Genomic DNA, 17,783 nt, shown 5'->3' with positions numbered 1-17,783 from the left:
GCAAAGTTAGGGTTTATCTTTTTGTCAGCATAATTGTTTGAGAGGATGCTAGGTGTACAGACTCTGTGATGATATAGTTAGACCACCGAGTTCAAATTGTTTGTGTAACAGGACGAGGCCAAGTCGAAGTTGGAAATGCAGACGTTAGTAATGGACGAGGGTATGGACGACGCGGCAAGAAAGGAGGAAAAGGTAAATCATTGTATCTAGAAATGGAAACTGGCATTTATCGTACTTCTACGCAATTTTCTTTAATGATCTGGCGGCATAACAAATGACCGTGAGAAAATAATATAACTTAGAGGGAAATTCAAATTGGCACTCTGTTGGTTTGAATTAAAATAGAAAGTAAGACAAACGCATCAACGTAACTTCATGTCAAGTTCATGAAATGATATTTGAATAGTGTTATAGTAAGAATAAGCTCACAATTATTGCAATTCATGTCGGTGATTGTTTTATTATTAATTTGACAGGTTCTGATGAGAGTTCGGAAAGCAATGAGAATGGTGGCAAAGGAGGTAAAATAAAATCTTTATAATTTTGGGAATATTCATTGAAAGATCACATTTAGACGTTATGATTAGTAGTCCTATTGGGAAAAATAGATAACTTTGACTAAGTTGGATCTATTTTGAACATTTAAATCCGTTAGAAGTAGACATGTTAGAAGATGTAAATAAAACACGTTTAGCATAATCTGGTCTAATAAATTGATTCGACTAAAGCGAATATTGGATTTATGGAAGGTATGCGCCATGTTAACGTTATTAATCCATGATAATTTGAAAGAAACAACTGCTGGTTTTGCTTAGAAACATTACAAAATCCATTTTATGGAACCTAATAGTGCGACTGACCGTGAAATCAACCATATTAGAACAAATGAATAAGAAATACATTTGGAATTACAGGAGGCCAAGTCGAAGTTGGGAATGCAGAAGTTGCTTATGGACGACAGCGTGGAGGAGGTGGCAAGAAAGGAAAAGGTAAATGTTTGATGCAATATTGAATAGCAACAATATTTTAGAAATCAAATTAGATGTAGGAAATACTCAAAAGAAGATCTCTTTCAATTCGTTGATTTTAATATTTCATGCAACAAGGTCGAAGATAGAAGAGACAAAATGTTTTTTTAACGGCAACAATGTTCTTGAAAGTTAATTGTGTGACTTAATATAAAAATCATAAAGATCTATTTCAATAATGTTATAGTAAGAATAAGCTCATGAGTTCATGTTGGTGATTATTATTTTGACAGGTTCTTCTGAGAGTTCGGAAAGCAATGAGAATGGTGGAAAGAGAGGTAAAATATATAGTCTTGATATACAGTTTATTGGCAATATTCATTGATTGATCGTATTCAGGCGTTATGATTAGTAATCCTATTGGGAAAAAGAGGTAACTTTGACTAATTTGGATCTATTTTGAACATTTAAATCCGTTAGAAGTAGACATGGTAGAAGATGTAAATAAAACACGTTTAGCATAATCTGGTCTAATAAATTGATTCGACTAAAGCGAATATTGGATTTATGGAAGGTATGCGCCATGTTAACGTTATTAATCCATGATAATTTGAAAGAAACAACTGCTGGTTTTGCTTAGAAACATTACAAAATCCATTTTATGGAACCTAATCAGTGTGACTGACCGTGAAATCAACCATATTAGAACAAATGAATAAGAAATACATTTGGAATTACAGGAGGCCAAGTCGAAGTTGGGAATGCAGAAGTTGCTTATGGACGACAGCGTGGAGGAGGTGGCAAGAAAGGAAAAGGTAAATGTTTGATGCAATATTGAACAGCAACAATATTTTAGAAATCAAATTAGATGTAGGAAATACTCAAAGAAGATCTCTTTCAATTCGTTGATTTTAATATTTCATGCAACAAGGTCGAAGATAGAAGAGACAAAAATGTTTTTTTAACGGCAACAATGTTCTTGAAAGTTAATTGTGTGACTTAATATAAAAATCATAAAGATCTATTTCAATAATGTTATAGTAAGAATAAGCTCATGAATTCATGTTGGTGATTATTGTTTTGACAGGTTCTTCTGAGAGTTCGGAAAGCAATGAGAATGGTGGAAAGAGAGGTAAAATATATAGTCTTGATATACAGTTTATTGGGAATATTCATTGATTGATCGTATTCAGGCGTTATGACTAGTAATCCTATTGGGGATAAATAGGTAACTTTGGCTAATTTGAATCTATTGTGGACATAAAAATCCGTTAAAAGTAAACATGGTAGAAAAGTAAATAACACATGTTTAAGCATAATCTGGTCTAGTAAATTGCTTCGACTAAAGCGAATATTGGATTTATGGAAGGTATGCGCCATGTTAACGTTATCAATCCATGATAATTTGAAAGAAACAACTGCTGGTTTTGCTTAGAAACATTACAAAATCCATTTTATGGAACCTAATAGTGCGACTGACCGTGAAATCAACCATATTAGAACAAATGAATAAGAAATACATTTGGAATTACAGGAGGCCAAGTCGAAGTTGGGAATGCAGAAGTTGCTTATGGACGACAGCGTGGAGGAGGTGGCAAGAAAGGAAAAGGTAAATGTTTGATGCAATATTGAATAGCAACAATATTTTAGAAATCAAATTAGATGTAGGAAATACTCAAAGAAGATCTCTTTCAATTCGTTGATTTTAATATTTCATGGAACAAGGTCGAAGATAGAAGAGACAAAATGTTTTTTTAACGGCAACAATGTTCTTGAAAGTTAATTGTGTGACTTAATATAAAAATCATAAAGATCTATTTCAATAATGTTATAGTATAAGAATAAGCTCATGAGTTCATGTTGGTGATTATTATTTTGACAGGTTCTTCTGAGAGTTCGGAAAGCAATGAGAATGGTGGAAAGAGAGGTAAAGTATATAGTCTTGGTATTCATTCAAATAATCAGATTTTATGGTATAACAAATATATCGTTCATGATAATCAGCCACTTTTCTACAAAGATTGGTACTCAAGTAATATAATTTTTTTGAAAGATATTTGTATTGAAGGTAAATTTATATCTTTTTCAAAATTGAAAGAAAACTTTCATGCTGAAAAAACAAAGGCGAGAGTCCTATTTGATTATTCCAAATTACAAAAGGCAGTACCGAAAGTTTGGATGAATAATATAAAGGAAACCAGTTTGTTAGAAATTCCAAAAATACCAGTGCGTCAAAAAGAAAAAGAAATGAAGTTTTGTTCCAGTAAATTGTTTTATCATATCTTATTAACATATGAAAGAAGTAGTGATGGTCCATCATACTGGACAAACTTAACTGATGATTACATAAATTGGAAAAATATCTTTCAAAGAAATCTAGAAAATACAAAAGAAAACAAATTGAAACAGTTTAATTTCAAAATGCTGTATAACTTGATTCCTACTAGAAGGATGTTGTTTTTATGGCAGCTTAGCAATTCTGACAAGTGTGAAGCTTGTAATTGCACAGAAGACTTCATGTTTTGTTGAAATGCAAAATGAACATTCCCTTTTTCGATAATCTGTTTATGATGGTTAAGAATGTTTATAACGTAGAACTTTGCTTTGACATTAATACTTTGTTGAAAAATTATCAAGAAAAAAGTATTGATGATATCATGTCTATTGCTTTCTGGAGCATATACAAAATGTTGATTCTGAGGAACGAAAAGGGAACAGATCAAAGGAAGAAAAGATTGTGGTTTACTTTTTTGAAGGAACTTAAAATACGAATTGATAACAATAATGCTCTTGTGAAAAAGGGAAAACGAAAAATGTACAATTTGCCTGAAACGTTGAAACTGTATTTGTAGAATGTTATATGGCTTTGTAACCGAATGTGAGATTTTTGTTGGAAAATAAATGCACCTGTTAAGGGTGAAAGAAAAAAAATAGTCTTGGTATACAGTTTATTGGGAATATTCATTGATTGATCGTATTCAGGCGTCATGACTAGTAATCCTATTGGTGATAAATAGGTAACTTTGGCTAATTTGAATCTATTGTGGACATAAAAATCCGTTAAAAGTAAACATGGTAGAAAAGTAAATAACACATGTTTAAGCATAATCTGGTCTAGTAAATTGCTTCGACTAAAGCGAATATTGGATTTATGAAAGGTATGCACCATGTTAATGTTATTAATCCATGATAATTTGAAAGAAACAATTGCTGGTTTTGCTTAGAAACATTACAAAATCCATTTTATGGAACCTAATAGTGCGACTGACCGTGGAATCAACCATATTACAACAAATGAATAAGAAATACATTTGGAATTACAGGAGGCCAAGTCGAAGTTGGGAATGCAGAAGTTGCTTATGGACGACAGCGTGGAGGAGGTGGCAAGAAAGGAAAAGGTAATATTGTATATCTGGAAAAGTTGAATTCATCTTAATCCACTCTCGACTTTTGGATATTAGAGTAGATGTAGCAAACAATCAATTAAGATCTCTCTTGCATTCTTACACCTAAAAGCACATCAGAATATTTCGAAGGCTTTCAATAGATAAAAATGGATGTTAGCATACGCGTCGGGCTTATAAGTTTGGATTTAAATTGTATCAGAGTAAACACACTCAAAGTTTGATTTGAAGTTGGTGAACGTTTTCATTATATATTTAGATTCCAGTGGCAGTTCAGAAAGCAAAGAAAAAAGAGGCAAAGGAGGTAAGGTTTAGTCTTCATCTGTGTTATAGGGGATATTCCTTGAAAATGATAATCGTGCAGTAATGAGTAATATTAGTATTCAAGACTAAATTGCACCCCATGTATACCCTTTATTATGTGAGTATGACTTGATTTTGCTTAAAGATGAGACGAGATTTAGTGAATTTTATTTTGATAAAGGATGTTTTTTCTGTCATATCTGAATAACATAATAAAAAGTAGTACTCTGATTTTCGCAAATAAGATTAGATGTTGCAAACGAGTAAATAAGAATTCTCGTGAATTCCTTACAAGTAATGGTATTAAATCCAAAAACCATAGACAGCATAAAAGATATCCAAGTCTTCTAATAGTCTTGATACTTAGCACGTAACTTAACGCCAAAAATATAAAGTTGGATTTTAATTGTATTAGAGTAAAATACACTCAAACATGATTTCAAGTGGGTAAATGTTTCAATTTTTTGACTGGTTCCGATAGCAGTTCAGAAAGCAAAGAGAACAATGGCATAGGAGGTAAGGTTATTTATATTGAAAAAATTCCTTGCAAAATGAAATACACGTAGTAATTAGTAATAATGGTATTCATAATTAAAGTATTCATCATGCATTCCAATTATGATTTAATCATAGAATTAAATTCAATTCATTTAAATTATTGAGATAAATATTATTTGGAATTATGATTACAGGAGGCCAAGTTGAAGTTGGGAATGCAGAAGTTGCTTATGGACGTCAGCGTGGAGGACGTGGCAAGAAAGGAAAAGGTAATCGTGATGTACTTGGTATGACGTTCCTCCGAAATACTCCAAGAAGAGTTTTAACTGGAGGTGTAGGGGTAAAAGCAAATAGCAAACAAAATAAAGGTCATTTTGATTGGTCACTTAGTTCTTAAAGAACAGTTCCGTGGTTATCGATTATAAATGTCAACATCTGGTAGTCACAAAATAACTGAACTTTCCCGCTTGATTTTTTGTATCGATAGGTTCTAGTGAAAGCAGTTCAAAAAGCAGTGAGAAATCAGGAAGACGAGGTAAGAATATACATGTGATTAGCTTTTGTCGTTATTAAACAATCTTTTTCTTTCTTATTGGGCCTTTTCTTGTATAAGCGTAATACAGTAATAACCTATAAGTGCATTGGTTTTAAGGACATCTCATGTCGACCTTGCGATACAGGACGAGCCAGCTTTTTGACAAGATGCCCTCACAAAATGTCAATGACATATATCAGGAATAATGCCGACCCAAGTGCTGAGCCTTGTGGCACCCTGAAAGTACACAGGAAAAGATGAAGTGAGATTGCCAGGAAACCTATGATCCAACCATGTTTTAGGCCCGAAATTTCATTCTCCACTTTCCCATGTAGCTTCCTGTGTTACACCTTTATTGTCAAAAGGTAGATTTTTACTGTTTTAATGCCAATGTAAATCATGTAATTATCGAGTTAATTGTTGATTATAGGGCCTTGCTGAAAACCAGGGGCGGAAATCTCTCCAAAAAGGTAGGGGGACAAGGGGCTAGAACATTTGACAAGGAAAAAAAAGGATATCACCGCAAATTTCAGCTAAATACAGCAAAAATAAATTTGACAAGCAAAAAAAAATGTTATCATCACAAAAATAAGGTCATCTCGTCCTAAAATACATGTTTTATTTCGAGTTTGAATGATGAATTTCTTACCATCATGAAGGACCAAAAATAGTAGGGGACATTTGATATTGTGTCCTCCCCTACTATTTTGAGTAGGGGGACACGTCCCCCTGGGATTTCCGCCCTTTGTGAAAAACAAAGGCTGACTTTAGGTGTTTTTTTCTATGATTATACGTCACAAAAGCTCAAACTCAAACTAAGAAATCGTTCCTTTAGAGATGGTTTTAATTTGAGTCTTACCAATAATTACATTTATTATTTTGTTGTGAAGGATGGCGAACTTTCCAATGTCGACGGGGTGAACGTGAACAGGTGCTTAGAGGGCTATCTGAGAACGGAGATCTGGAGTTTGAATTTGGCAGCACTGATTCAGAATCGATCAGGATCGAGTTTACTAGGAGCAAAAATTCCTTCGACGACAGTATCGTTATTGGTAAGAAATGGGAATATCATGATTTCATCTGTCCGAAACGTCGAGTCTCTCTACTACTCATCATCTCTAATCGCCGACTCAAGCCAGCATCTCCTCACCAGCTCTGCTACTCAAGCTGTTCTCACTCAACATTCCTTCTGGTTTACAGTCCTTTTCAGGACTATTTTCAAGAAAGAATACTCTACTCTCAAATCTCCACTTTCTCGCCTATCCACTTCTTCTCTTCTTCTATCCACTGTTTCTATAACACTCTACACGGTGTACCGTAAACCACATCAGCAAAAACTTTTTATCAGAAATTGTAATACAATTCAAACACGTATTATATTCTGGTTAATCTATGGAGCATTCATTATCAAAGTTTGGAGTCACATATTTTGTATGATAAATCACAGTTTGAGAGAAATATTGCAGGAGAGACATTTGTCCCTTAAAGGACAAGTCCACCCCAACAAAAAAGAATGATTTGAATAAAAAGAGAAAAATCCAACAAGTATAACACCGAAAATTTCATCAAAATCAGATGTAAGATAAGAAAGTTATGACATTTTAAAGTTTCGCTTAATTTCACAAAACAGTTATTTGCACATCCTGGTTGGTATGCAAATGAGGAGACTGATGACGTCACTCACTATTTCTTTTGTATTTTATTATATGAAATATTCTAATTTTCTCCTCATTGTCAAGTGAAACAGTGATTAATACCTCCCTGAACATGTGGAATTAGCATTGTTTAATCCCTATATGTTTCAGTCAAGTCGGTCCCTATGGTAAAATCTGTAAAAAATGAAATATTGTATAATTCAACAATAAAAAAACAAAAGAAATAGTTTGTGATGGACATTATCGACTGACTCATTTGCATGTCACAGAGTTGTGCATATCACTATTTTGTGAAAAATAAGCGAAACTTTAAAATGCCATACATTTTATATCCGATTTTAATGAAATTTTCGGTGTGATGCTAGTTTGATTTTTCTCTATTTATTCAAATACTGGGGTGTACTTGACCTTTAAAGAAAAAAATATCTATAGACGTATTGGATCATGAGAGGAGGGAAAAAGAAAGAGAGAGAGATATTAAATAGACTGATGTTTAATCGGATATTTATTTTTGAATATCATCCTGAACAGTTCTAAGTTCTTCCGGAGAATCATCCATTAGGCTTGGTGGACAGGATTTGTGCGAGCCAATGCTGGGCTCATTCTACACACTAGGCTCGGATTTTTCCTTCAGCATCAAATATGCATCAGGGAGACTCGTTATCAGGAATGATGATATTGAAGGAGCAGAAATGGTGGCAGTGATCGACGAGGATGTATTGGTCGGTTATAGGTTCTGTTATGCAACTGTAAATGGTGGATCGGACGTTACAACGTCGCTGAAAGTCAAACAGATCGAATGTAAGTAAGCTTATTCACACTTTTGTATACTGGGGAATCGGTGGCAAAAGAGTAAAAGACGTGATACCCCCCCCCCATAAAAAGGACACTTTTGACATGATGAAAAAATATATATATATATCCTATCAAACTATTCAATCTTTTGTTTTGCCCAATTACGGGATTTCAGGCTCTGTAATGCTTGCGCCACAGACTCTGATGTTTGTTGATATTTGCTATTAAAAAACAAACAAAAATGTGTCCGCGTGTTTTAACAATTTTTTTTTCTCAAAATCTTATTCAGTTTCTTCAGATTTCCTCTCCAAGTTTGTATCACGATACGGAAGCAGAGTCCGAGAACGTGTTCGAGGTAAATACAATGTGCTCGTGATACATTTAAAGAATGTGTTACCCCTAAACTGGGAAAATTTATATGGGCATTGCTTTGGTGATTTCTGTAATGTGTGAATAATAGCACAATTAGAAACATGTTTTTTTTTTTGTGATGACATGCTGGCTCTCAGCTTGTATACTGGGAGGGTCGTGTGTTCATATCCCATCGAGACACAATGACGTCCCATTATCACAAAGCGTCAAAACACACTTTTCACTCTCCACCCAGGTGTTTGGTGGGATGCCAATGAATGCCAATGCAAGGATCTTCATCACAAATCACGGAAGAAGAAGAAAAAGAAGAAGGAGAAGAACATAGAAAGAAAATTAAATAAAGAAGAAAAGGAAAGGAGAAGAAAGAGAAAGGATGAGAAAGAAAGAAGGAATGGGAAAAATGTCTGAACATGTAACTTGTAAAGAAAGACAAAGACAAATCGGAGTCGAAAAGGAGATAAAAAACAGCAACAGAAGAAGAAATTATGAAGAATTGATAATCCATAATCTTTATTTCTGTTTGTAATATAGACATCCGACAATGTATGCCATTAATCCTTATCCTATGTATGAACAGGGAACCTTGGGAGGAACGTTGGAGATGCTGAAGTTGAAACTAAACGCACGAGAGGACGTATAAGAGGAAAGGGAAATAGTGAAGGTAGATATCTATTATATATTTTTTCTTTAGAAGTTAACATTAGCTGAACTATACTATAATTTAAATAGATTTAAAATGAATACAGAGTGACTCACTTTGGTTAGCGACGAGTTGATTTTTGGATTCAGTTGATAGACGAATTATAATGTTTATTTTGAGACACAAAAGTAAACCATACATTTTCCATACCATCTGAAAATGTGACTCGCATGACACTTTAATGTAATTTGCTTCAGTCACAATCGCATTTTGAAGAATGAAACTTGAACCATGTGTTTTGGGTATGTGTACCCCCCCCCCCTCCCTTTCCACAACAATTTGAGGCCATGTGTAGTATTGTACTTTTAATGTTGATAGAACATTCTATCCTTTTTAATGTACTGTACATTGCAATGAAATCGGTATAACTACGTAAAGTATAAACAACATTATCCTGCATCCTTTTCATTCTAGGCTCTAGTGGAAGCAGTTCTGAAAGTAAAGACAGAAGCAGAAAACGAGGTACACTTATTATTTTATTCATTGAACATATGGAGGCATGTATCCAATAGGGTGTGGCACTAAATAAAAGGCCAGTGCCATACCTGCAAAATTGACTCGTTTGCCCCGTTGCTTAAAACTCGCCATTATGGTAACTTTGCCATCCAATGCCAACTTGTATGGAATTCTCAGTTTCGATTGACTATTGATCAGCGTCTCCATGGTAGTTACCATCGGATGGCAAAGTAACTTTAATAGTAATTTTTATGCAACGGTGCCCAGACTGACCATATATATTATTTCATACGACATGTCAATGTTCAGTACGAAGTCGGTTTCGTTGGTGTGACTATATAGTACTCGCCTGTTATGAAATGGGTCACCGGTTTTGGAAATGATCCCCCCCCCTTAGTAGGGAGAAAAATTTGTACATTTTCAGTGTGAAGCCTTGTTTTATTATTGTGTTTGGCAGATTACTTCTAATGGGATCGAGAATTGGGTCCATTTGGGGACGTGAAATAACCTTTTTAATGCAAAACGGAATCAGCAATCTCCCAGACGAATAATGATAATGGCAAAGACGTATAATCAATAATTCATGAAATCCTGGATCTGTCAATGAAGTTGTTGATCATTTTTGGCTACCACATTCCACTCCCTGGTGTAGTATAAAACTTTGAGAGAACCCCAAAACAGATTAACACTGGGATATTAAAGGAAGACAAATGAAATTAAGACCATGTAGCAGGGGCTAAAGAGAAAATATAATAAACCAAGAGTCAAGCAATAAAACTACAACTGCACAAAGAGAACAAGAAGGGTGAAAAGGGAGAATAAACTATTGATCATTATTTTTATTTGTTTTGTAATTTAGTGTTGATATTGATACAGAAACAGTGGCGTACCTAGGATTATCCACAGGGGGGGGGCAAAAAAAGGTCTTCAACCACAAATATAGGATTTCGAACCAGAAGAAAAATTGACAAGCAAAAAAAAAAGGTCTTCAAGCTCGTCGGGGGGGGGGATACATCCTTTGCATGGGTTGTGACTTGTCAGGGGGGCAGTCTGCCTCCCCCCCCCGTAGGTACACTAGTGTATAGAAATATCATTTATTGATATCTTCATGAATAGGTAACCGAAATAGGAATGGCGGAGACAGTGAAGTTGAAAATGACAGCGATGGAGGACGAAGGAGGGGAAATGGTAGGAGTCGAGGTAAATATTCTTAATAATGTGGAATGAATTATTTATAATGGTATAAAAAGATACCTTGCTGCTGAATGAATTCAATATTATCACCATCATTATTTCTGTTTAAATGAATACAAACTTATTTGAATTGTCATTTGAATTTGAACATATTGCTGATGATGAAGATAGTTGGACAATCTGTCCCTTTTTAAATTGGACAATGGAATGCAGTACATCTAATCCAATGGAATGAAAAAATAAAAAAATGTACTTATATATATCTTATGGAAAATTTCAAGTAGAATGAGATTGATCATAATTGTATCTTTGGCATCTACATTGGTGTTCATGTATCTTGATACGTACATAGGGCCATACTCACTATAGCTCATTAACATTTATGAGGAGAAATTATCACTGGTTAATATATGCCTATATTTTTTCGATTTGTTAAATTCATTCAACCAGAGAGTAGGAGGAAGGAGGTTGGATATACAGAAATTGCATCCAGGCGAAACAGGTATAAGGACAGACGGCAATGGGGCAGTAGAAGAGGTGGGACAGATTGCTTCATTCATACCAGAATTCTCTTGTCTATTTTCGATTAAAGTATATGGGTCTAGTTCTCTCCAATGTTCACATTTTGTTGTACAAGTTATTGGTTGTTAACTTGTAGGGTGTAGCAACATACCGGCTTTTGCCTCTTTTTGGCTACTTTCCTTTAACATCATTTCTGTAACATCAGCAGCAACAATACTACTAGTAGTAGTAGCAGTCAGGGGCTGCAGAAGCAGGGGGGCGCTTCAGCCCCCCACTTTTTTTCCAAAACCGTGTAAAAAAAAGAAAGAGTGACTATAGGATCGTGATTTTTTTTGCATGGTCAGCCCCCCCCTTGGAAAATCGTTCCACGGCCCCTGGTAGAAGTAGTAGTATGTATCAGTCCTTGGGGGCAGGGGGCGATCACCACTTCGCGTGAAAATATTGGTGGAAGGGCATACATACAGATTTGCTCCCCCCCCCCATAAATTTGACTATTTAAGATTCATAAAATGCAATACAAATAGTTACAAAAGCATGAGAAAATGCAATAAAACCATTGAATTTATCTTAAAGCTACTTTTAAACCTGCAATTTTCAATTATCGGCTTCCTTTCCGCACAAAATTCTTTATTATAATTTTAGACATTTTTGCCTCTGAAACATGGATTGAATCCCCTGGGAGTGGTAAAGTACTATCATTATCACTAAAATTTTATCATTATCATGATGAATTCCCTCTTTTACTGTAAAACAGGTGGATCATGGAGATCTCGAATGGGCAAATGTAAGTTTTCATTCGCTTCTCTATAATTTTTCACATGTAGGCCTATACCATGCATTCCTTATTGTCAACAAATTAGCAATTGTCAGTGATAAATCACACAAATTTGACAGAGTTTAGGAACTGCCACATTTGACTTAAGTTGGCTCTGATGGCCAAGAATTATGTCTCAAAATTGCCTTAACTTGCCTTATGTTGACTGTTCAAACAATTTCATATTATTGTGATTACGTCACAAATGGTATTACTATCGTGCTGCACTCGCCAAAGGTGAGGTAAAATGGGAATGACAAGAATGAATTCCTTTTGAGCAGTAGAATTGCTAGCCAATAGCTTAGCCTTGGTAGTGTAAGCGTCTTGAGCAATGGCGTACAGATGGGGGCTTGGTGGCCATGACCCAACAAAAGTCCCACCACCAGGAAAAAATGAGAAAAAATAAAGAAAAAGAAACCACACTACATAAGCATTTTCAGGATTCAGAGGGACAGCATTTTTGCTGACCTGTGACCTTTTAAAAATGTTGTTCCATACATCAAGTTTGGGCCCCTAAAAAATTGGGATCATTACACCCATAGATTTGAGCACCTAACATTGTGGAGCACTGTGGCCAAGTGAGTTAGTGTCTGGACTTTGAAACAGAGGGTTAAGGGTTCAATTCCCAGGCATGGTATCATATCCTTCAGGTGGATATTGATTGTGCTGCACCCAACCCAGATGAGATAAATGAATAACTGGTAGGAATAATGCATCTAGTGCCTTATTGGGCAGCTGGAGCTAAACCAAGGTACTAAGCATCATTGAATATCAGCAACTAGATAATTGGGGCACCCATAAATGTGCATTATTCATAGATATTCTATATCAATTCTTTTTATCTCATTGTGTCGTATCACCTTTCTAGTTTATAGATGGCGAACTCTCAGTGGGAAAGAAAGGGCTCATGCACTTCACCTTGATGAACAACAACTTGCCATGTCTATGTATGTCAGAACCAGGGCAGCTCGATTCGATCTAGAATTCTGCATGGCACCAAATGGCAAAGACTGTCTCACTGCTTGTAAGTTTGTGATGGTTTACAAACTCTAGACCATCTAGTCCATGGAACATAAAAATTTGCAATGAAATGAAATTACAAATTGATTTGTTCCAGCTAGTATCAGACCAAGGTGCTAAATTACACCTGTGCCCTCAAAGTCGATCTTAGTGTGAGATTGCCAAAGGTGTTCTTGAACCCCTTCCCATAGGGTGTGGATTAATGAGTTATTGTTATTAGTATCAGTATTAACGACAGCATCCGTTTGTTTATATCACAATGGTTATCCAAAGCACCCCATTCCCTACCTATTCATACAGCATCAACCTTTTCCTTTACGTTAACCATGATATCTGCAGATCTGTATTAATTGATGTCAATGCCATGCCAAATTGATGTGACATCCATTGTTATTTTGCAAGAATGATGTAGAAAGTGTACTGTGTCCCCTGCTCAAATACTCCAAGTGCACTGGTCTAGAATGTCAGCATTGTTGTCTATTCTCTCTTTCTGTAGATATAAGTACACAGGATGATTCTCGCGCATACATTGATTACAAAGGCACCAAAGTTGCTGAGAGCACAAAGGGAGCCTTCATTAGACTTACCAGAAGGACCAAATTGAACGTGTTAATCTCAAGTCATCGATTGAGCATCGTCAATGACCGTGGAGACCGGCTTTCGGTTGAATTACCAGAAGGTTCATCAGTCGAAGATATCTACATGTCCACACTAGATGGAAAATGGACAAAGGTGAAAATCCGCCTCCGAAGAAGTATGTACCTTAATGCACTCTTCATATATTCTTTTAAAATCAGTTTCGTTTAATAAACGTTCTCATTTCAATGGTAGGCCTACTTCACCAGTGTGTAGGTAAATCTATTCCTTATGACAAAAATCAAAACAGGAATTACTATCGTACCCTGGAAATCAGCTGTCAATCCTAATATTAATATAATATTTATTTCTATTATATTTCATATAATAACTAACAAAGTGGGGGAGATGACACCACTTTTTTCATAGCATGTTCCTGAGGACATGCATACAATTGTTGCAAAATTTCAAATTTTCATAACTTTGTCATACCCTGTTCATTTTTCTTATGAATTCTTCAGTAGTTTTGTGTTCAAACCACACAGTTTACAGCTTTGTATACCCTAAACGCCAACTCCACAATGTTTAGCTTTAACTAGTGTCTTGGACTATTAAATAGTCAATGGTTAATTACCATTACAATATCATGTATACAATCTATTCTATACCAAGAATCCAAACAAAATTAGCCCCTGTTTAAGTTTTTACAAATATCAATATATATATTGCCAAGTTATAAAGTGATTACAGAACACTTAAAAAAAATATGGAGATCAGATAGCTAGCATTAGTTATACAAGTTCATTATATGTTTTCTGTTCTTGACAAAAGAATTAAGTGGTATTAAGACCAATACATATGTGCAATATTTGGCCCTTACTATCTATTTTACTTCATTTGAAGACATCAATACTTAAGGGCAGAAATGCTTCAACAGAAAATAATACAAATATGTAATGACATGATTATCAATCTGAATACACTAAACATTTTTTTCATTTACTGGTGCTGGCCTAATCACATGATTATCTGAAAGATTAATAGTTTGTCTCTATTCTATTGATACTGATATGCTATATCTATTTTTTGATGATTTTAGTGGGCAGAAAACTCACTAGCTCTGGTGGACCTCTGACTCGCAGTACTGCCTTTGAGGATATTGGTTCGAAAAGAACCTCACTGTCCTGTAGAATACGCACCGTGGCCACATTCGTCAGATTCTACTTTTGTTTTGATCGTAAAGATTGCTACATAGCCGGTAAGGACAATACCCTTGAGGACTGCCATTTCCCTACACTTGCTCTATCCCTCCCTGACACCCCTATACACTTAAACACAAGAAATGGGTGAAGGAGAAAGGGTTTAAGTCATAAGAGAAAATGCATACACATTGAATTTACCCCTGGAAAGAAAGAAAGTTTCTCCCATCGCCATATGGAAAATCTGTGAGCATTGTGTCTCCTGAATACCGCTAAGGCAGTTTACTACACTTATGCCATGGGTCATTTTTTAGGTGCTCCATACAGGTGAGTGGTCAAACAGATTACATACCACCTATTTCAATTGAAAAAAATTATTAAAGATGTTTCAAATTTGAAAAGTCTTGAAAATACATATATTGTCAAATGGAAAATGGTTGTCTGGAACTGATAACACAGATATTTAATTGTATACTAGCTGCAAATTGAATCCTTCCTTACGAAACTAATCTTTTTACGGAATGCTAATCACAAAATCTCTCTCTATATGTGTGTGTGTAAAAGATGGTCCCTTTGTCTTTTTCGATTTGATTTTACATTGATATCAGCTTTAATATTATTACCATGGTCATAACAGTGTTTTTTCTTTCAATCTTCTCCGCTATAGACCTGAGCACGGAGTCTACAGAAGCATCCCGAATCACTTACCAAGGAGATTTGGTAAGCGATGAGGTACCAGGTAACTTTATCATCCCAAACAAAGATAAGGAATTTGAAATATTCTTTGATGTGAATGGAGGTTACCTCAAGATCTGGAATACTAATCCAGATAGTGAACGCCAACTAATCGCTGACATTCCTAAAGGTCGTCGGTTTGAATCTGTCTCGGCTTCTACAGATGACGGCGATTTCACAGAACTACAGATGATAGAGATTGAAGGTACATCCTGTTGTCTTTTCCTTGGGTCGATTTCGGTGTTTTTCTTTTCTCCATTTTTTTTTAGAATACCCCCAACCACAGTTTATCTAACCAAAAAAAAAACAATTATACTACATTCAATAGTTGGCCTGGATATATTACACAAAATTTTGTCTCAATCCCATCTAATTTCAAGGTTAAATCTAGTGCGTGTACCTCAAATTCTTTTTGACTAAACCCTTTTTTAGACTGTGAATATCCTAGATTATATTTCAATAGAAATCTGCTATCAATCCCTTACAGTATATTTCCAGTGATAAAAACTCATAAATATGCTATGATTACATTTATTAATTCTGCTTCTCCTGTTTTTTTTCAATGTCAGCAAGTCGAGAGATTTCTTCTGAGACATCGCTTGAAAGGACAACGGTTGCTGAACAACTTAATTTCCCTGCAACCTTACAATTTTCATTTAATCTCGAGGCTGACCTGTTGTACCTGATATTTAGTCGCTCAGATGGGTCAAGTTATACGATAAGTAAATATAGCTTCAGTCACTTATGTATACTGATATTAGTTAGGATATTTGCTCCTGCTTTCCTTTCTGAGCGGATGTATAGGCCTGTAATCTGAACTCGGATTAAATTCAAACTGGTCTAAAGTTGTAGTTTGAATATGGTGACCCAAAATTTGACACAATATTGTCAACAATTTCTAGTCTCTTAGCTGATTGCTTGAGCAATGAAAAATTATTTTTTGATCAATAATAAAGTTATAGTGGGTAGTCATGTGAAAAGCTGATTACAAACAAAAAATATTTGATTATGGGTGAATTAACGGCGAATACGTTGTGTGTCGTATGGGACTCACAAATGTCCTGTACGACATGCAACATTTCACCTCTAATTAACCCATGGACAGCATATTTTTGTTGGTTGTCATTTTTTCATATGTCTACCCAGTAGAATTCTATTATTACCACAAAACTAATTTAAGTTCTTCATTGTTTGGACAATAGGTTGAAAAATGTTGCGAAAATAGCTGATTTTTCTAGCATGGAATCACCCAATACAGGTTTGATTCATGTGCTCATTTGAAATTGAAATCATTCATCACTATTTGGGTATGATAACTTATAATCACTAATACCATGACCTGAGTTCCAATAGAATTCAGACTATGGGCCATAAGGTTAGGCACTGATGCTGCTTCAAGGGGGCAGGGGGAGAGTCCTTTTTTTTCAAGTAATGAACAAAGATGAATAAAAAAGACTACTTTGGTTTAAAAAGAGATGAAACAAAGAAAACAGAAAGAAGCCAAGTTATAGCCAAGTGACTCTATATAATACCCCCTTTAATAATGAAGAACAAAAATGACATCAATTTGGGTTCACATATCCCATTTCCATACCAGAATAAGAGTTGTGACTATGAGGAATGAAATCATGGTTATCATCAGGCTGATTATGAATCATTAATAATATAGAAAACATAACATGCTATCTGTTTGAATAATGAAATCTCTACAATCATTTCACACCCCCCCCCCCCAAAAAAAAGGGGAAAAATTATTACAAAGCTTCTTTTTGACTCACCATTCTACTCTCTTGACACTAAGGAATGCATCAGGTCTTTTTTCTGGGATACCCTGTATAAGCAACGTTATGGAGATAAACACCTAGCAATATTGCAGTCTACACAAGATAAGAATATGTCACATTGTATAATTAAAATAAATCCTTATATCACTGTTGTCATGGTAATAATATTTAAGTAAACACAGGGTTAGTCATTTCTATTTGGACAATCTTCAATCAATTTTCGATAGTATTAATGTTTTTTCTTAAATGCTAT

General features: G+C 35.0%; 1 protein-coding gene across 1 annotated transcript in view; it reads left to right on the top strand.

Moving 5' to 3' along the window:
* Window positions 1–17,783, top strand: part of LOC121431742 — a 47,641-nt gene that overhangs the window by 14,823 nt on the left and 15,035 nt on the right. The window contains exons 14-38 of the mRNA XM_041629437.1: window positions 112–192; window positions 477–521; window positions 915–989; window positions 1,262–1,306; window positions 1,709–1,783; window positions 2,056–2,100; window positions 2,503–2,577; window positions 2,851–2,895; window positions 4,292–4,366; window positions 4,578–4,676; window positions 5,368–5,442; window positions 5,661–5,708; window positions 6,599–6,760; window positions 7,895–8,164; window positions 8,448–8,513; window positions 9,108–9,191; window positions 9,645–9,692; window positions 10,803–10,886; window positions 11,331–11,417; window positions 12,157–12,186; window positions 13,085–13,240; window positions 13,733–13,990; window positions 14,912–15,070; window positions 15,679–15,951; window positions 16,316–16,468. Of these exons, the coding sequence (XP_041485371.1) occupies window positions 112–192; window positions 477–521; window positions 915–989; window positions 1,262–1,306; window positions 1,709–1,783; window positions 2,056–2,100; window positions 2,503–2,577; window positions 2,851–2,895; window positions 4,292–4,366; window positions 4,578–4,676; window positions 5,368–5,442; window positions 5,661–5,708; window positions 6,599–6,760; window positions 7,895–8,164; window positions 8,448–8,513; window positions 9,108–9,191; window positions 9,645–9,692; window positions 10,803–10,886; window positions 11,331–11,417; window positions 12,157–12,186; window positions 13,085–13,240; window positions 13,733–13,990; window positions 14,912–15,070; window positions 15,679–15,951; window positions 16,316–16,468 (2,613 nt within the window). The remainder of the gene's footprint in view (window positions 1–111; window positions 193–476; window positions 522–914; window positions 990–1,261; window positions 1,307–1,708; window positions 1,784–2,055; window positions 2,101–2,502; window positions 2,578–2,850; window positions 2,896–4,291; window positions 4,367–4,577; window positions 4,677–5,367; window positions 5,443–5,660; window positions 5,709–6,598; window positions 6,761–7,894; window positions 8,165–8,447; window positions 8,514–9,107; window positions 9,192–9,644; window positions 9,693–10,802; window positions 10,887–11,330; window positions 11,418–12,156; window positions 12,187–13,084; window positions 13,241–13,732; window positions 13,991–14,911; window positions 15,071–15,678; window positions 15,952–16,315; window positions 16,469–17,783) is intronic.

The sequence above is a fragment of the Lytechinus variegatus genome, chromosome 1 (genome assembly GCF_018143015.1).
Source record: "Lytechinus variegatus isolate NC3 chromosome 1, Lvar_3.0, whole genome shotgun sequence".
NCBI lineage: Eukaryota > Metazoa > Echinodermata > Echinoidea > Temnopleuroida > Toxopneustidae > Lytechinus > Lytechinus variegatus.
The sequence above is the reverse complement of the archived record's forward strand: the minus strand, read 5'-3'. Positions and strand labels throughout refer to the sequence as shown.